A 26,023-nucleotide genomic window follows, 5' to 3' on the forward strand; every position below is an offset into this window, starting at 1 on the left:
CCCAAGTGCTGGGATTAAAGGGGTGTGCCACCACTGCCCAGCTCATTATCTGCCTCTTTAAAAAAATAAATAAAAGTTTATATCAACACTTGTAGATTAGAGTTTAGTTGAATTCTAGAATAATTATGCCTTCTAGATAAGGTACACATAGCCTGGAGGTGGTGGCACATGCCTTTAATTACAGCACTGAGAGGCAGAGGCTTGCAAATCTTAGTTCAAGGCCAGTCTGGTCTACAGAGCAAGTTCCAGGACAGTCTGGGCTACACAGAAAAACCCTGTCTTGAGAAAAACAGACAAACAAATAAATAATAAATATGGTACATGTATTAACTATTATAAGCTTGTTTTTAATAGGTCAAATTAAGTAAAAACAAGTTTATCCAGTGTTTTATGGCTTTAACCTGTATGTTACATCATGAATAAATGTTTCTAAATGCAATTTGGAACCTACGATTTGAGGGGACTTTTTTTTTTTTTTTTAAAGATTTTATTTATTATGTATACAACATTCTGCTTCCATGGATATCTGCACACCAGAAGAGGGCACCATGTCTCATTATAGATGGTTGTGATCCACCGTGTGGTTGCTGGGAATTGAACTCAGGACCTCTGGAAGAGCAGTCAGTGCTTTTAACCTCTGAGCCATCTCTCCAGCCCGAGAGGACTTTTTATTTAACTTTTTTTTTTTTTTTTTGAGACGGGTTTCTCTGTGTAGCTTTGGAACCTATCCTGGCACTCGCTCTGGAGACCAGGCTGGCCTCGAACTCACAGAGATCCGCCTGCCTCTGCCTCCCGAGTGCTGGGATTAATGGCGTGCACCACCAACGCCTGGCAATATAGTGAATTCTTAAAAATGTCGCTGGACATTTTAAAATAGAAGGGTCTTCAACTACAGTTCAATGTTGGAAACTTTTCTGGGAATGATTTATTTTTATTTTTTCATCCTACAGAAATCCCATTAGGTCTGAAGATTTCAAGTTGTTAATAGTGCCCTATTAATCCTCCAGACACAGCACAGCTACAGCTCACATGATTTGTAGACAGTAGACTGTTGAAAGAAAGAATTTGACTTTATTGTGTGTATGACAGGGACTCATTGAAAGGCTTTATGTATAAATGGTATGGTCCTAAGTTTTAAGAAGTTTCTTTTTTTTTTTTTTAGTTATCTTTTTTTTTTTAAATTTGAATTAGAAACAGGATTGTTTTACATGTCAACCCCAGTTCCCTTTCCCTCCCCTCCTCCCCTACAACTCCCCCCCCCCATCTGCCACATATCCTTTCTGCTCCCCCGGAGGGCGAGGCTTTCCATAGGGTGTCATCAGAGTCTATCATGTCCTTTGGGATAGGGCCTAGGCCTACCCCATGTGTCTTGGCTCAGGGAGTATTCCTCTATGTGGATTGGGCTCCCAAAGTCTACACCTGTGGTAGGAATAAGTACTGAACTACTACAGGAGGTCCTGTAGATTTCAGAAGTTTCCTCACCGAAACCCATGTTCCTGGGGTCTGGATCAGTCCCATGCTGGTATCCCAGCTATCAGTCTGGGGAGCAAGAGTTCCCCGTTGTTCAGTTCAGCTGTTTCTGTGGGTTTCACCAGCCTGGTCTGGACCCCTTTGCTCATCACTCATCCTTCTCTGCAACTGGATTCCAGTTCAGTTCAGTGATTAGTTGTGGGTGTCGGCTCCTACTTCCACCAGCTACTGGATGAAGGCTATATAAGTCAGTCATCAATCTCATTGTCAGGGGAGGGCAAGAAGTTTCTTTATGGTTCTACTGGAGATGAATTTGAGGGAACAGTACTAAAGACAATGAGAATGAGAAATTGTTGAAATAGGATGAAGCTCTGAAGTAGGGAATTGATTGTAGGAATTTAGGAGGCCTGAATGTGAGATTTGTGTAGGAGATGATACTAGAAGGCTTGAGTTAGATGAATAAATAAGGACAGGAAGAAACTAAAGGGAATAAGTTGAGGATAGGGGGAAGTTGTGAATGACAGGGCTCTTTTAAAGTTCTGCTGATGCATGTTCATATACATGCAGGTGCATACATGTACACATGTGTGTGGAGAGCAGAGGTCAACCTACGGCACCATTCCTCAGGCACTGTCTACCTTTAAATTTTTATTATTTCTTTTACTTATCCTTTGATAATCCCTCCCCCAACTCTCCCACCTTCATGTTCTCCCTTTGTTTCTTTTAAATAATCACTGAGTCCAATTAGTGGTGCCCATATGCTCATTGGTACAGGACCGTATATTGGCATAGACAACCTGTTATGGACCACACTTCAGAAGAAAACTCCCTCTCTGTCTTGTCCTGTTGTGTTTTTGTTTTGTTGTTTGTTTTTATCAACTTGACACAAGCTAGAGAGTTAGCTGGAAAGAAGAACCTCAGTTGAGATGACGCCTCCATTGGATTGCATCTAGGCAAGTCTGTTTAACAACTCATGTGGGAGGGTCTATCCCAGTTTGGTTGGTGCCAGCCCTGGGCAGGTGGTTCTGAATTGTATAAGAAGGCAGTTTGAGTAAGCCATGAGAAACAAGCAAATAAACAGCTTTTCTCTATGGCTTTTGCTTCAGTTCTTACCTTCAGGTTTCTGCTTTGAGTTCCTGTGCTGACTTCCCTTAGTGATGTGACCTGAGAGTTGTTGTGAGATGAAATAAACTCTTCCTCAAGTTGTTTTTGGTCATGGTTTTTTTTTTTTTTTTTTTTTTTTTTTATCACAGCAATAGAGTCCTAAGTAAGACTTTTTTTTCCCTCCAACAGTGTCTCTCACTGGGATCTGGGACTAGAAGATTAGGATAGGCTACTATCCAATGAGCTAATGGGGTCTATCTGCTCCACCTTCCCACTGCTAGGATGCAAGTATCTCCCCTTGCCTAGAGCCCGCCCCCTTTTTTTGTGGTGCTGGAGATAGAACTCACAGCCTTGCTCATGCTAAGCAAGTGCTCTCCCATTAAACCACATCCTCAGCCTTCAGCGTCTTCATAAGGAGTCTTGAACAGTACATTGTTTTATTTGGCTTGACTATATGTTGACTTAAATTCTCAATTTCACCCTTCCCTCTTCAGTTGTTAAATTATTTGCTTATGGTCTAGAGCAGTGGTTTCTCAACCTCTATCTCCAAAAATATCTACATTACAATTCATAACAGTAGCAAATTTACAGTTATGTGGTAGCAACAAAAATAATTTTATTGTTGGGGGCCACCACAACATGAGGTCACAGCATTAGCAAGGTTGAGAACCACTGGTCTAGAGGAACATTTCCTTCTCTATAATTTCTTTCTTTCTTTCTTTCTTTCTTTCTTTCTTTCTTTCTTTTTTTTTTTTTTTTTTTTTTTTTTTTTTTTTTTTTGAGACAGGGTTTCTCTGTGTAGCTTTTGAGCCTATTCTGGCACTCACTCTGGAGACCAGGCTGGTCTCAAACTCACAGAGATCCACCTGCCTCTGCCTCCTGAGTGCTGGATTAAAGGCGTGCACCACCAACGCTCGGCTCCTTCTCTATAATTTCATTTGTTGGTTAGTTTTCAGGTAAATTAAGGATGAATGTATTATATAAAACACCTTTTTTTCTTTTTCTTTTTTCTCTCTCTTTTTTTTTTTTTGAGTAGGGATGTAGCTTAGTGTTAGAGTTCAAGGGCCAGTTTTTATTTTGATCTTGTACCACAAAAATGCGTTTGTTTTATAATATCCATTACACACACACACACACACACACTCTCTCTTTATTTTTTATGTTTTGGTTTTGAGGCATGCTCTTGTAGCTCAAGATGGCCTTGAATTGACTGTGTATCTGGGGATTACTCTGACTCCCGATCCTTCTACCTTTACCTCTGAATGGTAGGATTACAGGCATGTGCTGCTGTTATAGAAACAATATATCTTCACAGAGAGAAGTCACTGTGTGCATGAGAAATTAATCAAGGGAAGGCTCTTTAATAGCACTTGTCCGGCTTTGGCTACTGCTCAGAGGAGCCAGTGTCAATTAGACGATTTTACTAACTTATGTACAATTAGGATTACACATTCCACTCACTTGACATCCTTAAATCCTTTGTTGGACCCAGCTCCAAGTTACAACTTTGAACAATTTAAAGAGGGACAAGGAGAGTCTGGTCACTTGGTCAGATGGAAGATTTAGAAAGCATTGTTAGACTTGTAAGTACACCATTGTTGTCTTGCCTACCTGGCTGAATTAATGTTTTTTTTCTGTTGAGAGCACAGGAGCCTCAGTGACACACTAGGCAGACTAGCTGTGAGCATGCACTGCCCTCTTAAACTGTCCCTTAGAGCCATGTTCTTTGATATGGGGTTGGGCTTAATGGTCAGAGTTGTCTCCTTTTGCCTTAGGAATGGAGCCTCATTGGAGATCAGTCAGTTTTTTTTTTTTATTCAAAATTTTTACTTATTTTACACACCAACCACAGTTTCCCCTCCTCCCTCCCCTCCAAGCTGACCCCCTATGTCAGTCTTGATGAATAAATATTAGCAAGAAATTTCTTAGAAACCCCAAACTTCAATTATGGTATGGTTTTCTTTCTCACAGTTCTAACAAGTCTGGTGAGTGTACTAAACTCCCAGTCATCCTGGAGGCATTAGTCCTTTAGCTAAATTCTTTGTTGTATAACTTAATATTTCCTAAACAAGTTTATTAGTATTTTTTGGGAGGGATGGTTTTCAAAACAGTGTTTGGCTGTATAACCCAGGCTGTCTTGGAATCCAAGGCCTCAGCCTCCCGAGTGTTGGGATTACAGGTTTAGGTCACCATGCCTGGTTTAGTAAATATAGTCAATTTTACCACAAGTTTCAGGACAGAGAGGGAAGGAGGGAGGGAGTGTATGTGAGTGTTTGTCTTTTTGATAGGTTCAGGACACAACAGGATCTCAGTATATCCTAACTTGTAAATCTACTTGTTTCAGTTCCTTCCACTGAGCCCAGCTCTCAACATTTTTTCCCCTGATTGACTCTATCTAATGGGATTATTTTGACATGGGGATGTTAAAGGTAGACTAGTGTGGTATTTTGAATGTAATTTGCCCCCATAAGCTTATAGTGAGTGGCACTATTAGGAGGTGTGGCCTTGTTGAAGTAGGTGTGACCTTGTTGGAGGGCGTGTGTGGCTGTGGAGGTAGGCTTTGAGGTCTCATATATACTAAAGTTATGTCCAGTGTCTTGGCCCAGTTCTTGTTGCCTTTGGATCAAGATATAAGAACTTTCTAGCACCATGTCTTGCTGTACTCCGCCATGTCCCACCATGATAATGGACTGAATGTCTGCAACTTTAAGCCACCCAATTAAATATTTTATAAGAGTTGTTGTGGTCATGGTGTCTCACAGCAATAGAAACCCTAACTAGACTGCTAGTTACAGCCTGATTATCTCAATGTGAAGTTGAAAGGGCTTCTAGACTTAGGCCTGGAAGTTGTTTTGGCTCTGTTCTCTCTGTATCTTGCTCATTTATAAATGAAGTTGTCTTTCATTCAGCCTGATAAATAACATGGCCATTAGAACACCAGTAAGTAGCTTTAGCTTCTTTTTTGAACCAAGTTGTAAACTTAGCATACTGGTAGGTGCTTAACCTGTTATAAATGTCATGTTACAACTAGCACATAGCATCTTTGTTAGTCAAAACCTATTTTCTCAATTACTGTAAAGGAGGTAAAACCTAGATGAAAATCTTCACTGTTGCCTTTCTGAAATTCTAGTTTATTAAAATTGATAAATTCTCTGCTATTGTATTTATTATATCTTAAAATTTTTAATCCTGCTTGTATATAGCATCTTCCTCAGTGTTTGCCTTCCTCTGGTGTTGACCCTAACATTGGAATTTTTTTTTTTTTTTTGGGTTTTTTTTTTTTTTTTTTTTTTTTTTTTTTTTTTTTTCTTCGAGACAGGGTTTCTCTGTGTAGCTTTGGAGCCTATCCTGGCACTCGATCTGGAGACCAAGCTGGCCTCAAACTCACAGAGATCCGCCTGCGTCTGCCTCCCGAGTGCTGGGATTAAAGGTGTGCACTACTAATGCCCGGCGGCGGCAACTTTTATTCTCAATTTATCACTTCTTTATTTTGCTCCAGTGTGTGTAAGATCTTAAAACAATTGAACTCTACTTGCCCTAGTTACCCGTGGTTCTTGGTAGTTGCCAGCACTGTACTGAGACAATCCCTTCAACCTTCCATTTTCATTTTAACTTCAATGATAGGATATCTTATTTTTAACATGACAGAAGAGAGAAGGATTTGAAATTTGTTGGTTTTTAAATAATAATAGGAAAAAGTTTTTTTTTTTGTTTTTTGTTTTTTCTGAGTGAAGATAATTGAAACAGTAACTAAGCTGGTGGTGTGGAAGCAGCTTGTTTGAAGGTCCTTTTGTTGGTTTAGGTTGCTATAGTTAAGTCAGAACAGTAGGAAGCTTCTAAAAGCTGACGTTATCTAAGATGCTGGTGGCTGAGGAGTGCAGTTTTGGTGTCTGTCAAAGGGTCTGTGCCTCATAAATGTACCTTTCTCCACATGGGCCCCATTGCTGGAGTTTAAACCCAGGGCTAGGCAAACCTTCTACACTGGGTTACATCCCTAGCTCTTGTCTTGTCTGGCCTTTTTTTTTTTTTTTTTTTTTTTTTTTGAGGTGATGTCCCTTAGATTTGCTTCTTGAACTTGTTGTGTAGCCTAAGCTGGCATTTAACACATGGTCTTCTTCATTTTACTTATGTTCACTTCTCTTGGGCCTCTTAAACACATCATCATTATTTGAGGTCTCATGAATTTGTAAGAATTGCAGTGAGGCCTGGGCGATGGTGGCACACACTCTGGAGGCAGAGGCAGGCAGATCCCTGTGAGTTGGAAACCAGCCTGGTCTTATAAGAGCTAGTTCCAGGACAGGCTCCAAAGCTACACAGAGAAACCCTGTCTCGAAAACACAAAAAACAAAACAAAACAAAAAGACTTTCAGTGAAGGCTATGTTTCAACATCAGACCATAGTATTTTCTCATTGTCCTTAAAAGTTCATGGTTTTCTCATATGTAGGTAGAGTACATTTACTCTATTCCAGTAGTACCAGGAGTCTGAACTTGTTCTGAAGTCTGGAGTGTCATTGCATTATCATCTAAGTGAGACATAGGTGAGATTCAAGATACTGTTCATCTGGAGGCAAGTTGTCCAGCTATGAATTTGTGAAATTCAGTTATCTGCTTCTAAGATACTGGGATGGGACAGGCAGAGGATAGATCTATTCCCTAAAGGTGAGAAATAGAAAAAAAAGGAGAGGATTATGGATCTTGCATAAGTCCAAAACCCAACAACGTGAACAGTGTATCTTAAGGCGCAAGAATAACTAGTTTTACTCCACATCTGGCTTTTCACTTACCTTGGGAGGAGTTTGGGCTTTCAAAGCTCTTGACAGCCATGGTGCTAATGGCTTGCTGGGTGGGTGCGATCTGTGTGGTATGGATCGGAATGCTGGTCTGTGGCTCTTCCAGGGTAGAGTTATAAGTTTGCTACTCAAACCTTCTTTTGACATGGTTTTTCCAAGCTTTGGCATTTTGAGCCTGTTACAGGAGCAGCACCTATAATGCCCTGAAATGCCTTTGTGGTCATTCTGTTGTTCTGATGCCTCACACCTGACTTCACACCAGTCTGTCAAAAGCATGTTGTCACAAGGAACTCTTGGGTTACTTTTCTAGACATACATTTTCATTTTTACAACATGGCCAGGATGAATAGCATCCAAATAAAATAGTTTCCCTTTTGATTATAAATTTCATCTTTAAGTCATTTCTCTCTTTGAATTTACTGTATGCAGTCAAGAGAAACCATACTACTTTTTCTGTCTTTGTTTAGATAGTTCATCAGCCAAACAGCTAATTTTATCATTCCAAAGTTCCACTTTGTGTTAAACACCAGGACATGAACACAATTCAGACTGTGTCTTTGCCTCCGTTTAATTTTATATTTCAGTATTGGAGGGGGAACCCAGGACTTTGAGCATGCCAGGCAGTTCTCTACTATTGTGCTGCTCTTTATAACAAGGGTCTGTGTTCTTCCAGTTGGCAGTGACATGTTCCTCATTTCTGAGACCTCATCAGAATGACCTTTACTGTTCATATTTCTGTCAACATTTCATTCAAAAGCATTTGTGTAATCTCTAAAAGACAGAGCCATTTTGTATAGCTCTCTTCTGTGCCTTCACCTCACAGTCATCCTGAAAGCTGTGTTCACAGTGACAAGGCTGTTTCTACATGCGTGCCTAGATTTTTCCAGCTTGTTCTCATTTTACTCAGTTCCAAAGCTGCTTCTGTAGTTTTAAGTTTATACTATAACAACAGCTCTACTCTTTGGTCCCAGTTTCTGTCTTTGTTTGGGCTGCTATAATAAAATATGTAGACTGAGAAAATCATAAAAATTCCAGGTGTGAAGACCTGTCTGTATAGGTGGTGCTTTCTTGGTATATTTTCACTATGTATAATGCTTCTCGAGAAATTCTGTTATACCTTTACCCTGATATACCAGCTTATATTTTTTTGGATATTTTTTGAGATGGGCTCTCCATATTTTGCCCAGAGGACACTAGGCATGCACAGATACACATGTAGGTAAAACACCCACATACATAAATCTTGGGGGCTGGAGAGATGGCTTAGTAGTTAAGAGTACTGGTTATTCTTTCAGAGGACCCAGGTCCAAATCCCAGAGCCCACATGGACACTTAAAACTCTTGTGTGCATGTGATGCATGGACAAGAAACACACACTTGAAATAAGTTTTTTTAAGTTTTGGTTTTTTTGAGACAGTGTTTCACTGTGTAGCTCTGGCTGTCATAGAACTTGCTTTATAGACCAGGCTGGCCCCGAACTCACAGAGATCCACCTGCCTCTGCCTCCCGAGTGCTGGGATTAAAGATGTGTGCCACCACCAACCAGTTTAAATAAATCTTAAAAAAATAAAATAAAAAACAAAACAAAAAATAAATCTTAAAAAAACAAGATTGTGTATAATGTGTTTGTATAGTTTATAGCTAAACAATAATACAATGGACTCATATTTAGATTAGGGAAGAATATTACTGGTGTCTTAAACTCCAAAGGTATACTTCCAATGTCTTTCATAAGCATTCTGAGCATCATCTGTGTTCTTGTGTACAGTTTATATCATTACTGCTATAGAGTATTTCATCATTTATGCTATTGATAATAAACTTCTTTTTTTTCCTTATGATGCTGGGGGTCAAAGACTAGGGACTTGCTTGTTCCTTTTAGGCAAGTGTTCCACCTCCAGGCGACACTCTAGTTTGCAGTGTTTTTTCTTGTTACTAACAGTGTTGTGTCTGACCGTTCTTACACATGTCTCCTGAGCATGTAGGAGTTGAGGATATATGTCTAAGTAGTAAACATGCTCAGTTTTGGGATATAGGGTATATTCAATTTTACCAGAAAACACCAAATCATTTTTTAAAAGTCACTGGTTTTCCTCCTTGTATCTCAGTGCATGCTGCCTCCAGTATGCCTTCCTGGTGCTCAGTGTCCTTGGCAGCACCTGGAGTTGTGTATTTAATGTTTGTGTCTACCTGCTTTGTAGTATGTTACTTCTTTCCAGCAGATAGAAAAAGATTGCTTTAATCATATTCCATAAATTTAGATAGTTGTCATTTCATTATTTTTTAGTTTTTAAATATATTTTATTATTTCATGTGTATGAGTTTATTGCTTGCATGTATGTACGTGTACAATGTATAACACCCATGGAGGTCAGAAGAGGGTGTTAGGGCCCTTGGGACTGGAATTACAGACAGTTGTGAGCCTTCATGTGGATGCTGGGAGTTGAACCTGGTCCTCTGCAAGAGCAACAAGTGTTCTTAATTGTTGAGCCAGCTCTCTTTTCCTTCCTTCCTTCCTTCCCTCCTTCCCTCCCTTCCTTCCTTCCCTCCCTCCCTCCCTCCCTCCCTCCCTTTCTCCTCTCTCTCTTTTTAAAGTGTATTTATGAGAGAGAGACAGAGACAGAGACAGTGTGTGTGTTTACACAGATGCAGGTGTCTGCGGAGGCCCAAAGTGGAAGACAGAGCCCCTGAGGCTGTAGCTATGGCAGTTTGTTACACTGCTGCCTTGGATGGAGGAAGACAGAGCCCCTGAGGCTGTAGCTATGGCAGTTTGTTAAGCTGCTGCCTTGGATGGATGCTGGGTCTGAACTCAGGCCCTCTAGAAGAATAAGCACATGTTCTTAACCACTGAACTGTCTCTCTAGCCTGGCGTTTTTTATTATTTTTTTAATTGTAGATATTTTTAGTTTTGGTTATGATTTCTCCTTTTACCCAGGATATTTTATTGTCTTTGAGATATTTTCCTAGCTATCTTTTGGCTATTTATGATTTTCAAGCCCTGGCTGTCCTGGAAAACTTTCTGTAGATCAGGCAGGCGTCAAACTCGGAAATCCATCTGTTTCTGTCTGTCTCCTCAGTGCTAGGATTAAAGGCATGCTTCACCACTGTTTTATTTATTAATTTATTCTTTAATATACAAGATCAAGCCAGCCAAAATGCCGGGGGAGGAACTCAAGAGGCCCCATCCTTAACCATGGAGCTCTTTATTGGCAGTGGGTAGCTACTGTAGGAGGGAAAAAAATTCTTGGAGATTTGGCCATTGCTGGTTGCTCATGCTCCAGTAGCCTCATAGCCATCCACATATGGTCTGCATTAAATAGAAAAAAAAAAGTCATGAAGTTGGGAGGGGTACTGGAGGGGAGAAATGGGGGCTGGATAAGATCATATTTCATTGTATACACATAGAAAATTCTCAAAAAATTAAAACATTTATATTTTAATTGTATTTTCAGTGTATATAGTTTGTATGTTGCTAGTACTTTCAAATTTGAATTTTTATAATTGAGCATTTTATTAGTTACTATTGCTGTTGCAAATTTTTCCAAAATGTAGTGCATATTAGAAAAGCACTTTATTCCTGAGCTATAGTCCTGATCCTTTTACGTTTTAAATTTTATTTAGTTACTTAAGAAAAGATTTATTTTGGGGGCTGGAGAGATGGCTCAGTGGTGAAGAGCACTGACTGCTCTTCCAGAGGACCTGGGTTCAATTCCCAGTACCCATATGGCAGCTTACAACTGTCTGTAACTTCAGGATCCAGAAGCCTCACACAGACATGCCTATGGGCAAAACACTAATAAACTAAAAATTAAAAAAAGGAATCATAGTCGGGTGTTGGTGGCGCACGCCTTTAATCCCAGCACTTGGGAGGCAGAGGCAGGTGGATGTCTGTGAGTTCGAGACCAGCCTGGTCTACAAGAGCTAGTTCCAGGACAGCCTCCAAAGCCACAGAGAAACCCTGTCTTGAAAAACCAAAAAAAAAAAAAAAAAAAAAAAAAATCATAAAGTCATATAGTATATAATCTTTAAAAATATTTTTTTTTTTTTTTTTTTTTTTTTTTTTTTTTGAGATAGAGTTTCTCTGTGTGGTTTTCGAGCCTGTTCTGGAACTCACTCTGTAGACCTTTGCCACTACTGCCCAGCAAAAAAAGATTTATTTTTAACAAATTTATTGATGGAAGTGGAGTTGCAGACAGTTCTGAACTGCCCTGTGGAATTGAACTTGGGGTCCTCTGGAAGCGCGTCTCTCCAACCTTACTTTTTACTTTTGAAACAGATTCTCACTAAAGTTTCTTGGACTTCCTTTGAACTCCCTGGAGCAGAGGCTGTTGTTTAAGTCATGGATGGCTTTTCTGTTTCAGCCTTCTTAGTAGCTGAGGTTACAAGTCTATCCCATGTTTGATTTAAAGAACAACAGCATTTAATATCTCAAAATTCCGCCTTTCCAAAATCCATGAGTGGCTTAATGAAGTGATTTTTTTTTTTTTTTGGAGACAGGGTTTCTCTGTATAACTGCCCTGGTTGTCTTGTTACTCACTCTGTAGGCCAGGATGGCCTTGAACTCACAGAGATCCACGTGCCTCTGTCTCCTTAGTGCTGGGATTAATCAGGTGTGTGCTACCTCCAGACAATGAAGTGGTTTTTTGCTCACAGTTTTTTACATGATTGTAGACAAGCTGCAGTCATCTGAAGACTTAACTTGTACCATAGTATTCATTTTCAAGTGAAACCAGTTCCATAGCTATAGGCAGGGGCTTCCGTTTTTTTGCTTGCTGTTTATAAAAGGGCTTAATTCTTGTTGATAGGCCTGCTTGTCACATGACAGTGGGCATTCTGGAAGGTGAATGGAAGGTGAATGTTTTGAGAGAATCAGAAGCCATAGCTGTTTTTAGACTCTTGGAAGTTGATGTACCCTAACTTCTGCTATCTTATAGTACCTATGCAGAATAACTTTCATATAGGGTGTAAGAATTACACAAGGTTAGCGATATTAGAAGGTAGGAATAATTATGGGCCATCTTGGAGTCTAGCTAGCCATGAAGTTCATTTTATAAAGATTTTATAGTTCTTGAAAATAACATATAGCCTTGTTCTTGAGTATGATTTTTATGTGTTGTTTTAGTGAGTGAGGTTTAGTAATTAAGCAGTTTAGCATTTCTAAATCCTGATTTTTTTCCTCATTACATTGTGTAAATGAGAGAGATATGTATTGGACAATCTTGCACTAAATTGGATTTTTATTGTGTGTTCATGTGTGTGTAGTATGTGCATACATGCCTGTGCCTATGCATGTGCCTACACAGAGGCCAGAGGAGGGTGTCAGATGGTCTGCTCTCACTCTGCCTTATTCCTTTGACATAGGGTTTCTCACTGAACTAGGCCAGCAAGCCCCAGCGATCCTTCTGTTTTTACCCCTATCAGCAGTGAGGTTAGAGGTACATACACAGTAAGGTCCAGCCTGGGTATCGGAGCAGAACTCAGGCCCCCATGCTTGTGTAATAGACACTCCTACTTTCTGAAACACCTCTCTAGTCCAGGTTAGTAGATTTGTCAGCTTGTAGTCTCTGTGTTATTAGATGTACATGAGTTAGAATGTTATGCTGTGATGTCATCTTTTGTTTCTGGTGCTTTTTGCTCTTGTTCCCTCCCCCCTTCCCTCCCTCCACCTTGCAGGTGCTGGATAAACCATCTACCACTGAGCTACATGCATTCCACTTCTTGTTCAGTTTTCTTCAGATTTGGTGGATCTTTTCCCATTTACTGACCATCAATCTTTGTGTGTGCTTGGGTTTTAAGTTTTTCTTATAAGTAGTACTTGTGAAACTAGTTGGCCTTTTTTGTTCCAACTGGAGTGTTTATTTTATTTACATTAACCATTATTACTGGCATATTAGAACTCATTTCTGCTACTTATTTCAAGTCTTTTTTTCACCCCCTCCTTGAATCTGACTTTTTAGGCTCATTTTTTTTCTGCTTGAAGCATGATCTTTAGAACTATTTTAAATAAGAGTCTATTGCAGTAATTGCTCTTTTTCTTTTCTTAAAAATATCTTAATTTCCTCCTTATTCCTGAGTCATAATTCAACCATTATGTAGAAATCTGGGCAGTTATTTTTCTCTTCAATATGTTAAAGATACGATTTGCTTACTTTTTTACTGTTGTTACTGTTGAGAATTTATTTGTCATTATAATTGCCATTGGTGGTATTTTCTTTCTGGTTGTTTTTAAGTCTTTCCTTTTTCACCTTTTGTATTACATTTATCTGTGTGAGTGAGTGTGATGCACACATTTGTATAGGTCAGATGACAGTTACCAGTCTACCATGTGGGTTCTAGGGATCAAACTCAGGTTGTCAGGCTTGGTGATACGTACTGTTACTGAGCCATTTTGTTGGCCCATCTTTGTTCATTGGCCTATGTTTGTTCTTCGTTGCTGTGTAGTTTCCTGAAAATGTTTTAGAGGGTGTGTGTGTGTGTGTGTGTTTTAGGTGTGAATGATTTTAAAATTTCTTGCTTTGGAGATTAAAGCCCATTCTCTTTTATTTTTGAAATAACATCTTTTAAGTTTTTAAAACAGTCTTATTTTTGAGACAAGGTCTTACTTTGTAGGTCAAGGCTGTCCTCAAACCCTGTATCTCCTTGCCTCATTGGCATTACAGGTGGGCTCCATTATGGCCTTCATGAATATCTTCTAGAAGTTAATAAGTAACAACCTGTATGTTTTCTTAATTGTACAGATTTGTTTGCTTAGTTCCTCTGTTTTATATTAACAGACTTTGCTTTTGTTTGGTTCCAGGCTGTTTGTGTTTTATTTTATTGTTTTGAAGCAGCATTTTTCTATATAGCCCTGGCTGGCGTCTGCCTAGAATTCACAGAGATGAGCTACATGTCCAGCTATCTTATCTCTTCCTCATCTCTCTAATCTCTCTCTTATCCACCCATTGTTTTTAAGATTTGTTATTTAAGTTATGTGCATATGTGGGTAGGAGCACCTGAGTGTGGGTACCTGTGGAGGCTAGAGTGTAGTTACTGGCTCTGGGTGCCTGGAAACAAGCCAGGTAAGTGCTCTAAACCATTGAGCCATCTTACCAGCCTTCTAACTTTAGTTTTAAATTTTGTGGTGCTGGGGACTGAATACAGGACCTGGCACATGATAGGCAAGCCCTTCATCATTGGGTGCATCCTCCTCCCCATTCTCTCTTTAATATCATCATCAGTCTTAGATAGTTTTACCTTTTTCCTTTTACCAAAGGTAGTTATGTTGGGTGTAGACGAATGCATTGATTGATATCATAGTTACTTTTCTATTGCTGTGAAAAACACAGTGACCAAAGCAATTTATAAAAGAAACGGTTTAGTTTGGCTTATAATTTCAGAGGGTTAGAGTCTATGATGTCAGAGTGAAGGAACAGCTGAGAACCAAGTATTCAAATTTAGGAACCTATGGGAATCATTTTCATTCAAACTGCCACAATTGTGGTTATGATTTCACAGGATATTGAAATCATGTTATGTAAGTTAAATACCTAAAATTTTTATTGGCTAATTATGCCTTAGAGTGGGAAAGGGAATGTAGAAGTCTACTCTTAAGTGAGGGCTCGCTGGGAGCTCCTGTGCATTGCCTGTAGGGCAGTTTGGCAGGGAGCAGGTTGGTTTGGCAACTTCGTAGTTGTTGACCCTCCAAATGTAAGTCTTTCTGTGAAGATCTACTTTGTCTAGGAGAATGTGCCTTAGTGATTACCTGGGAAGTAATGCTTGATTAAAAGATTAAGCCAAGAGGCTGATAGTTTATATTATGGAGATTTTTCACATATTAAGGAAGTAATAGGATTATGGTGGAAAGGTTATTTTATAATTCAGGTTTTAAAATATAGGCAAAGGAAATGGTTGCTCAGTCTTTCCCTCTGAATTCACTGAACTGTCTGTACTTTAGTCTGCAGACTAGCAGGGACCGCCTGTTGCTCTTGGACCACAGTTTGAGGCACACTGCCCTGGGCAATAAATAGGTAGTTGTTAAAGGCTGTAGGAAAAGTCAGTGCAACGTAAATGGTTTATTCTTTTACTCAACAAAAAATAATTGCCTTAAAAAAACCCTCCTAATCAAAGGATAAAATAGCTTCTGAGAAAGATAACTTGCTCCCATGGAACTTAAAATGCCTGAGTGATATGCATTAAACAGTCTGTCATTTAGCTAATTGTATTTGTCAGAAGAGTCATATGGACATGCTGGGATGTAGCTTGGTTGATAGAGAGCGCTTGCTTAGTGTGCATGAAGTTGTAGATGGGGTCTATAGCATTGTCCATGCCAGGAACTCTGGCAGTTAGAGGTGGAGGCAGATGTAGCCGCCCTTGGCCCCACTAAGTCCAAGTTTTGGGCAAAAGCCTGGAGATTTGGATGAATGACGAGAAGCCTGGTCCACTTTCTGAGAGAATTGTCTTTCACCTTTATTGTGGAGCAGCCTTATATATAAACTTACAAAAACCCCAGGTCAAACTGTTCACAACAGGATATTGATCCTAGTGGGGTGAGGTCAGGAAAACAGGAGGTACTGTTTCCGTGGTTATGCTGGGAAAACAACTCTTAGAGACCCCCTGGGGGCTGGGTACCAACAGGCAGGAGGATCAGAAGTTCAAGGTCATCCTTGGCTGAAATAATGAGTTTGAGTCTAGGGTACAGGAGACACTGGAGAAATTTTTTTTTTGAGCAAAATAAATTTTAAAAAGGCACAGTCATTGTATTTGAGAGTTTTAAAATTGTTCTTATATGTTTTTCTTTTCGATGAGCACTTAACTATTTTCAAAATTGGGGAAAAATTAATTAAACTTTAAAAATATTTTATGCTATAGTATAAATATCTGGATATAATAGAATGTATAGATATCTTTGGATAATAGAATATATAGGATTTAGACTGAATGGAGATAAATAACCCCTTTGAATTATGATCTCTATTTAAAAAAATTATGATCTAATTAAGATATAAGGTCTTAACAAATAGGGATTTATTTAAAAGAAAACCTAATATTAAGCAAAACACTATGAACAATGGATAATTTGTTTCCAGTTTCACTCAGAAATTCTTCGAAGGTCACAGGCTAAAATTTAGTTTGCTTCTGTGTATATTCTAATGAGTTTCTAAAAGGCCTCTCAGACTCTTATGGGAAGTAGGGATGACATTACATTTCACTTAGGACATACAGGATAAAAGCAAAGAAAGAGAATCCTATAAGGAGGAAAAGCACCCAACAGTCTACATATCAGGAAACAAATACATTAAGAAAGTGTTTTTTGGGCTGGAGAATAGGCCGAGTGGTTGAGAGCACTGGCTGCTGTTCTGGAGGATCTAGTTTGGTTCCCAGCATCCACATGGCAGCCCATGACCATCTTTAAACTCCAGTCCCAGGGGATCTGACTTTTCTGGCCTCCAAGGACATTGCACAGACATACACATTATTGCTATTAATTATTAATGCATTAAAAATTAAAGTATACCCCTGAATATTGTAGCTGGTTATATTAAACACACTTCCCCAGAGGATTCTGTGTCTTTGGTTACATATTGCATACATAATAGTACTTTATATAGTGCTTAATGAACTTAAAATTTGTGAAGTTTTACTTTCACTTTAACATCATTTTAAGTATACAGTTGACAAACAAAGTTGTTATTCCTATAACAAAGTTAAATGAAAAAGATAAGCCAACTGCAAAATGCTAAGCCAGGAATAAAGATACAGGATATGGCTAAGCTAATAGTATGTGAATCACTAAAGTTGGGCAGAGTGGGGTAACAACCTGAAATTTAATATTGAGCTCATATAACAGGTGTTACATAATTATCATAAAAAAAAAACCAATATAGGGCCAGGCATTGGTGGCCCATACCTTTAATCCCAGCACTGGGAGGCAGAGGCAGAGGCAGAGGCAGAGGCAGAGGCAGAGGATCTCTGTGAGTTCGAGACCAGTCTGGTCTACAAGAGCTAGTTTCAGGACAGCCTCCGAAGCCACAGAGAAACCCTGTCTCGAAAAACCAAAAAAAAAAAAAAAAAAAAAGGTATGGAGCCAAACTAATTTTGCCAAAAAATGAATTCTAGCTTTACTTTTTCCTGAATGCTTGAACTTTTAGTTTATTCGTTTTTCCTGCTATTCTGAATTTACAGCTGCCCAAAATACATAAAAGCCTTGATTCATTCCTCCCCTTTCTCTCTTCCCCTCCCTCCTTTCCTCCCTCTCCCTCTCTCTCCCTCCCCTTTTTTTTTTTTTGGTTTTTCGAGACAGGATTTCTCTGTGTAGCTTTGGAGCCTATCCTGGCACTCGCTCTGGAGACCAGGCTGGCCTCTAACTCACAGAGATCTGCCTGCCTCTGCTTCCCGAGGGCTGGGACTAAAGGCGTGCACCACCAACGTCCGGTCATCCCTTCCTTTTTTTGAGATAGGGTTTTTCTGATTAGCCCTGTCTGTCCCAGAACTCACTTTATAGACCAAGCTGGCCTTGATCTCACATCTGCCTGTGCCTCCCTAGTGCTGGAATTAAACTTGTCCAGCAAGAAATCTTGATTCTTTTTTTTTTTTTTTAAGATTTTATTTATTATCTATACAACATCCTGCTTCCATGCATATCTGCACACCAGAAGAGGGCACCAGATCTCATAACGATGGTTGTGAGCCAACATGTGGTTGCTGGGAATTAAACTCAGGACCTCTGGAAGAGTAGTCAGTGCTCTTAACCTCTGAGCCATCTCTCCAGCCCCAGAAACCTTGATTCTTAAAGAACCTATTTATACTCAATTCACAAATGAACCTATTTATACCCATTTACCCAGCCACTATTGAAGCTCCAAAAGCCAATTCCCAAATGTTGTTTCTAGATTCTTCAGATATCTTCCATCCCATCTGGAACCTGTTTCTTACCAACCTAAACTACAGCCATACCATTTCCACAGAAAATGCTGGCTCCTCTGTTTCCCTCTCTCCCTCTGTACACTTATTCAGTACAAACCTGTCAGGTAAAGCAGAACAAGTTGCCATCTGTGTTCATTTGGGGAAGCATCTAATGAGGATGAAGAAGGCATTCCTGTGGAGGAAACCAGCATAAGGCAGTAAAAGAGTGCCTACACTGGCAGGCTGGGAGTTGGACAATGAGTGGGACAAGGAGAGACTACTCTGCAGAGGGAGGCCAGGAATGGGGCACTGATTCAACCAGGGAGGAAGGGGAGTGGAGGCCACAGGATGACAGAGCCCCACTGGGAAAGGATAGAGTTTACAAGAAAGATATCCCTAAGTGGGGGTCAGTACCTGAGTGGGTCCCTAAAGGGGTGGTGGGCTATGTGACTCTTGTGTATGGTGGGAGGGGCAGTGTATTAGCACGGAGTTTGAGCAGGTTAAGGAGCATGTGCACACTGGGAAGCAGTACAGCACAGGACAGGGTGTCCTTGCCTGAGTATGGTAAGGAGGAAGAGAGAAATGTGTGGCTGGAAAGATGACTGAGCGGCAAAGGTGCTTGTCACCAAAGTAGATGACCTGAGTTGGAGTCTCACAACCCACATGGTGAAGTTAATTTAATGAAACTGAGAAAAATAAGGTGATCTCATTCTATGGGGTCCTCTTGGCTGCCTTCCATTTTGTCACTTTACCTAATCCCACTTCATTTTCCTACTTTTTCCCTATGGTCAATCGAGAGTTTAATTTCAACATTTTCTTTTCACTGTAGGCTGCTTCTTGGAATAACTGATTCTTTTTTTTTTTTTTTTAAAGAATTTATTTATTATGTATACAACATTCTGCTTCCATGCACACCAGAAGAGAGCACCAGGTCCCATAACAGATGGTTGTGAGCCACCATGTGGTTTCTGGGAATTGAACTCAGGACCTCTGGAAGAGCAGTCAGCGCTCTTAACCTCTAAGCCATCTCTCCAGCCCAGAATAACTGATTCTTAAATTGGATGGTTTAGAACTTTAATTGCCTAGTGGGATTTGATAGCTGCATCATGTTAAGTTAAATTTAAATAAAGTCAAACATTTGATTCCTCAACTGTGCTAATAACTGTTACAGATGTTTACAATAGCCATATAAAGCTGGCTAGTGGCTGAGGGGCTGGTTATTGCTGATACAGAATATCATTGCACAAAATTCTGTTAGTGGTGATTTAGGATGTGCCACAGTTCTTCAGACTTGACCACAGGCCTGTTGTATGCAGTAGTATTCATTCTTGTTTTGTGTCTCAATTGAAATGCTGTGCTTTCATTGAGAATGCACTGCCATTTGGGGGAAATCTGTTTGTTAACATTCATCAGGCTTTCTGCTTCCTCTTGTACCATCCCAGTGTTGTGTTAAGTGGGTCTTATTTGTATATGCACACATGCACACACTTAATTTGGGAGAACCTCACTCTCTCACTTATCTGTGGATCCCTGTGAGCTTCAACTTTACTCTTCTGGATTCTCTGCTAAGCTTTTGGGTTTTTCCCTCCAGGATCCTTATGGTTAACTTTATGTAATCTGATAGCTTTTGTATGCTGTCTCCCTTACATACTAACCTCACCCCCTCTATACTTGGTATTTCTTTGCTGTCAAATTAGTCATGTCTTACTGACTCAATAAAAACCTAAACATATCACTTGTTTCTCTCATCTATACTTGGGCCACTTTCAAATGGAGCTAGTTAGTCTCAGGTGTGGTTTTCACAGAGGAGCCTCCTTGATTCTCTTTCAGCATTAGCAGGGTCTCATATGAACAGTGACTTGAGATCTGATGCTTATGTACAGAATTATGCTTATGAGTCAGTAGAGTTGCATTTCTTTTATTTTTTCCATTTTTTATTTGAATTAGAAACAAGATTGTTTTACATGTCAATCCTAGTTCTCTTTCCCTCCCCTCCTTCCCTGTCCCCCCCCAACTAAAACCCTACCTATCACATATCCTTTCTGCTCCCCCTGGATGGTGAGGCCCTTCATGGGGGGGGGTCTTCAGAGTCTGTCATATCCTTTGGGATAGGTCCTAGGCCCATCCCTGTGTGTCTAGGCTCAGGGAGTATCCCTCTATGTGGAATGGGCTCCCAAAGTCCACACATATGCTAGGGATAAGTACTGATCTACTGCAAGAGGCCCCATGGATTTCCGAGGTCTCCTCAGTGAAATCCATGTTCCTGGGGTTTGGATCAGTCCCGTGCTGGTTTCCCAGCTATCAGTCTGGGGACCAAAAGCTCCCTGATGTTCAGGTCAGCTGTTTCTGTGGGTTTCACCAGCCTGGTCTGGACCCCTTTGCTCATCAGTCCTCCTCCTCTGCAACTGGATTCCAGTTCAGGTCAGTGATTAGCTGTGGGTGTCTGCTTCTACTTCCACCAGCTGCTGGATGAAGGCTATAGGATGGCATATAATAAGTCAGTCATCAATCTCATTATCAGGGGAGGGCATTTAAAGGAGCCTCTCCTCTGCTGCTTAGATTGTTAGCTGGTGTCATCTTTGTAGATCTCCAGACATTTCTAGAGATTCATTTCTATGCAGTGTAATTGAGCTCATCCATAGGTCAGTGTAAATGTGAGCCCTTCAAAGAATCTGTTTTCCTGTGAGATGAATTTCTTGGTTGCTTTGTTACTTCCTCAGTACTATGGATTATGTTCGGCTATCTACCCCCCCCCCCTTTTTTTTTTATAAAGATTTTACTTTTTTGGGGTGGTGGTAGTTTTTGAATATTTTTTACCTTTTTTATTTTATGTGCATTTGGTGTTTTGCCTGCATGTATGTGAGGGTGTCAGAGTCCCTGGAACTGGAGTTACAGATGGTTGTCAGCTGCCACGTGGTTGCTGGTACTTGAATCTGGGTCCTCTGCAAGTGCAGCCAGTGTTGTTAACTGCCAGGTCGTCTTTCCAGCCCCTCGTTGGTTATCTTAATGGGAGTCAGTTTTAACTCTGTTCTTAGTTTTACTGTTTGTTATATCTGAACAATTGGCTGCTGTTCTCCATTGACTAGAAGTTTTCCATTGACCAGAGGTTTACAGCCTAGATTTCCTTGGTCTGTAGGGTTTTTGTTTGTTTGTTTTTGATTTTTGAGATAGGGTTTCTCTGCATAGCCCCGGCTGTCCAGGAATTCAACTCTGTAGACCCGGCTGGCTTTAAACTCAAGAGATCCACCTCCCTCTGCCTAGTTAGTGCTGGGATTAAATGCATGAGTTACCACTGCGTGGCTGGTCTGTAGTTCTTTACATGCTTGAGTTCAGTGTCTACAGTAAAAGGTTATGTGTATTTGTTGCAGACAGTCTCTTAGATAATTTGTAACTTCAAGAACCCCATTCTGTGGGTTCTTCTTGGAAAACACCGGGTAGATTGGTCTTATAGATAGAGGTTTATGACTTCCAGGAAGAGAGCCTAAAATTAAAATTGACAGGTCATTTATGATTTGCTCTAAATTCTATGTTGTGTTATAAACTAGAGGTTGAGAGATAAATAATGGTAGCCATGGATGATAAAGATTTCAGACCTAAAATGTAATTTTTCATTGAAAAGACTGTTTAGTAATTTTGAAGAGTAAAGTCTTAATATTTTTCCTTTTTAGCTTCCAATAAAAACAGGACAGCAGAATACACATACCAAAGTCAGCACTGAGCATAACAAGGAATGTCTGATCAACATTTCCAAATACAAGTTTTCTTTGGTCATAAGCGGCCTCACTACTATCTTGAAGAATGTTAACAATATGGTGAGTATTTGAGTTACTACATTTTTGCTTTTTGGATAATTTGCTTTAGTTTGGTTCTGATTTGGAAGTTTAGAGCAGCATGTTTTAAAGTATGGGAAATATTTTCTTAGGATTTAAGATGAGAGTCATTTCATTTTATGGTGAGCAAAAGTGTAACTTAAAATTTGACTTTTTATCTTTCCCTTTGAAGCCTCTCTTATTACTCTGTCTCATTTTTCATGATTTATAATTTTATATGACTTTTGTATGAAAACTGATCATAATATAGATTCCTTTCCCCCACCTTTTTTCTCTTTCTTCATAATCTGCAACTCTAGCTGTGTAGTATAGAATCTGTTAATAAGCTTTTTGTTAGCTGTTTCCTTGAATGTATTTGTTGGCTGTCCATGCTATAAACAATGATTTTCACCTCTAAATTGTGGGATTAATTTTTTTTGCATTTTTAAATGTTTTAATGCTGTTAATAGAAACTTCTGCAGTTACAAAGTTTTAACATCAACATTTCATAGTAGTCTTTTAATCTATCAAGTTGATGTGCTACATTTTAATTGTTGTCTTCCTTTTGTACATTTAAGTTGTAAAATTTCCTCTAGTGAAAATGATAATGTAGCACATTCCTTTGTTTTTTTGTTTTTGTTTTTTGTTTTTTTTTTTCCAGACAGGGTTTCTCTGTGGCTTTGGAGGCTGTCCAGGAACTAGCTCTTGTGGACCAGCCTGGTCTCGAACTCACAGAGATCCTCTGCCTCTGCCTCTCGAGTGCTGGGATTAAAGGCATGTGTCACCACCGCCTGGCTAGCAATTCCTTTGTAAGGACACTCTTTTTAAAATTTCTAATATGTTTTCTTTTTTAAAATTAATTTATTTTAGTCAGGCGTTGGTGTCGCACGCCTTTAATCCCAGCACTCAGGAGGCAGAGGCAGGCGGATCTCTGTGAGTTTGAGGCCAGCCTGGTCTCCAGAGTGAGTGCCAGGATAGGCTCCAAAGCTACACAGAGAAACCCTGTCTCGACGCCCCCCCCCCAAAAAAAATAAATAAAATTTGTATTCCAATCCCAGTTCCCCTCTCCTTCCTCTCCTCCCGCTTCCCCCACTTAACACCCCCACACTTCCATCTGCTCCTCAGAGAGGGTAAGGTGTGCCCTAGGAAGTCTACAGAGTCTTTCCCATCATCTTGTTGAGGTAGGACTAAGGCACCTCTCCACCCTCACACCCCTGTGTTTAGGCTGAGCAAGGTATCTCTCCATATAGAATAGCTCCACTAAGTCAGTTTGTCATTAGTGTTACATCTTGGACCCACTGCCAGTGGCCTCATTTATTGTCCCAGTCCCACCTTTGTCACCTGTATTAGGGAGTCTAGTTTGGTCTTATGCAGGTTCCCTAGTGGAATTAATTTTGATGACCATATTAATGAGTTTTGTCTCCCCTTCCTATAACCTATAACAGTAGTTAGAGAACCAGTGTTAGAACAACTGTTTCTCAGCTGGTTTCATCAAGTGATTCCACTGTTGAAAGCTCATGATCCTCCTTCCTTCCTGTCCTTCCCACCCCATAACTGGAATGCACTCTTATTGCTCTACCTCTACTTTAAACATTAGCTCTCTTATCCCTCTCAGGTACCTCCCTACCTCTAACAATTTCTATAATCTACATCCAAACAACAGATGTCCATTTTTCTTAACTCAAAATTCTCTGCTTCTCTCTAGCATTTGTAATCTCAATTTATGTTGTTCGTGCTGTGCTGTGAAACAGCCTCCAGTTGTAGATTAGGAGGATCAGCCTCATTGTTTTATAGTCACATCATCCTTGGAGAATTTCCTTTTAAGAAAGTTGGTTAGTGCCGGCATTGGTGGGGTGCATGCTTTTAATCCCAGCACTTGGGAGGCAGAGACAGGTGTATATCTGTGAGTTCAAGGCCAGCCTGGTTTACAGAGCAAGTTCTAGAACACGTTCCAAAGCAATACAGAGAAACCCTGTCTCAAAAAACAAACAAAAAAAGAAAGAAAGTTGGTTGCTATCAGAGTTACAGAACTGATGAATTGGAGGTATGAGCAGTCCAATTGATTATTTTCTTTGTTAAAAATCTCCCCCCCCCCTTAAAAACAGGACCTTTTATAAAAAGGTAAATTTTTTTTTATGATTCATTTAATATTTTGCTATGGCTCTTTTTGTCCACTGTGGAACACAGTAATAGAATTTTTATGCATGAGTATGTGGCTGCATTCCCAGTTATACTGCAGTATTTTTGTATTTGGGATCATCTTTAAAACTGTTGTGATGTTGGCAATCATTTAGAACCTACTGAGAAGTTGTAGGGCTTGTGAGATAGATGGCTCACAGACTGGTTGAAGGTGAGAACCCACCTCCAAAAGTTGTCTGTCCTTTGACCTCCACATGGGCAACCTGGTGAGCCCACACTCACACTAGCATGTACCCCACACACACGATAACAATAAAATAAAAAAATAGAAAATAATTAATTAATTAAAAAAAATTTTGAGGCAGGGTTTTTCTGTGTAGCCCTAGCTGTTCTGGAATTTGTCCTGTCGACCAGGCTGCCCTTGTATTCAGAGATCTGCCTGCCTCTGCTTCCCAAGTGCTGGGATTAAAGGTGTGTGATACTACCACCCAGCAAAAATAGAATTTTTTTTGGGGGCGGGGGGGGGGGGGCAGGGTTTCTATGTAGCTTTGGAGCCTCTCCTGGAATTCACTCTGTAGACCAGGCTGGTCTCGAACTCACAGAGATCCGTCTGCCTCTGCCTCCCAAGTCCTGGCACTAAAGGCGTGTGCCACCACTGCCCAGTAGATAAAAATAGAAAAAATTTAAAGGAAAAATTACACTATGAAAGCCACAGTCGGGGCTGGAGAGATGGCTCAGAGGTTAAGAGCACTGACTGCTCTTCTAGAGGTCCTGAGTTCAATTCCCAGCAACCACATGGTGGCTCACAACCATCTGTAATAATATCTGGTGCCCTCTTCTGGAGTGCAGATATAAATGGAAGCAGAATGTTGTATACACAATAAATAAATAAATAAATAAATAAATAAAGCCGCAGTCTCTTGTTAGTAAGTAGATAGATGATATAGAGTTCAATTTGAAAGTGAATCCTTAAGATTCACTGTTTTTGATGTAGTAGCATTCTGTTTTGATAAGAATTAAGAAATAGTTTTGTTGTAGAAAGGAATGCTTAAATGCTTAATGTAAGACTGTACAGACCTCTTAACTCATAAATTATTTTTAATCCTCTTTGATTCTTTACCACCAATCCATTCCTTTCATCCCCTTCCTTCCTTCTATGTCTTTTTTTTTTTTTTTCTTGCAATCATGTAGTCCGGGCTGTCCTTGAACTTCTTATATATTTTGGACTAATCTTGATCTTCTAATCCTCTTGCCACTATTTCCACAGTGCTGGGATTACCAGTGTTCCCACCATGACTGGCCAAGTCATAGTTACTCTAAAAACATAAAGCAACATATTTTACTGTTACATAGCTAATGGCAGGCTTTAGTAAATGCCTCCATTTCTGTTCATCAGGAATTTATTTTTGGGGGATATTAGGGTAAAGTAAGGAATAATAGACTTAAATATTGTTGAATGTAGAAAAAAAGGAAGATTAATATTTTTTCTTGATTTGTAGTTTTTTTTTTTTCCTCCTGAGGAAGGGGTTCTCTGTGTTGCTCTAGCTGTCCTGGAACTAGCTCTGTAGGCCAGTATAGCCTCGTACTCACAGAGATCTACCTGCCACTCACTGCTGAGATTAAAGATGACTGCCACCACCGCCTGGCTGATCTTTAGTCTTTTATATTTCATATGTGCTTAATTTGTAATGGAGAGTGTTAATCAAATTCTCTGAATATATTTTTCTTTTAGCGGATATTTGGAGAAGCTGCTGAAAAAAATTTGTATCTCTCTCAGTTGATTATATTGGATACACTGGAAAAATGTCTTGCCGGGGTGAGTAAACTCA

General features: G+C 39.8%; 1 protein-coding gene across 7 annotated transcripts in view; it reads left to right on the forward strand.

Moving 5' to 3' along the window:
- The window catches only part of LOC100770202 (neurofibromin), a 235,751-nt gene that overhangs the window by 25,802 nt on the left and 183,926 nt on the right, over positions 1-26,023 (forward strand). For all 7 annotated transcript variants that reach the window (XM_027426538.2, XM_027426535.2, XM_035447928.1 and 4 more), the window contains exons 2-3: positions 21,915-22,058; positions 25,927-26,010. In XM_027426538.2, the coding sequence (XP_027282339.1) occupies positions 21,915-22,058; positions 25,927-26,010 (228 nt within the window). The remainder of the gene's footprint in view (positions 1-21,914; positions 22,059-25,926; positions 26,011-26,023) is intronic.

The sequence above is a fragment of the Cricetulus griseus genome, chromosome 7 (genome assembly GCF_003668045.3).
Source record: "Cricetulus griseus strain 17A/GY chromosome 7, alternate assembly CriGri-PICRH-1.0, whole genome shotgun sequence".
Lineage (NCBI taxonomy): Eukaryota > Metazoa > Chordata > Mammalia > Rodentia > Cricetidae > Cricetulus > Cricetulus griseus.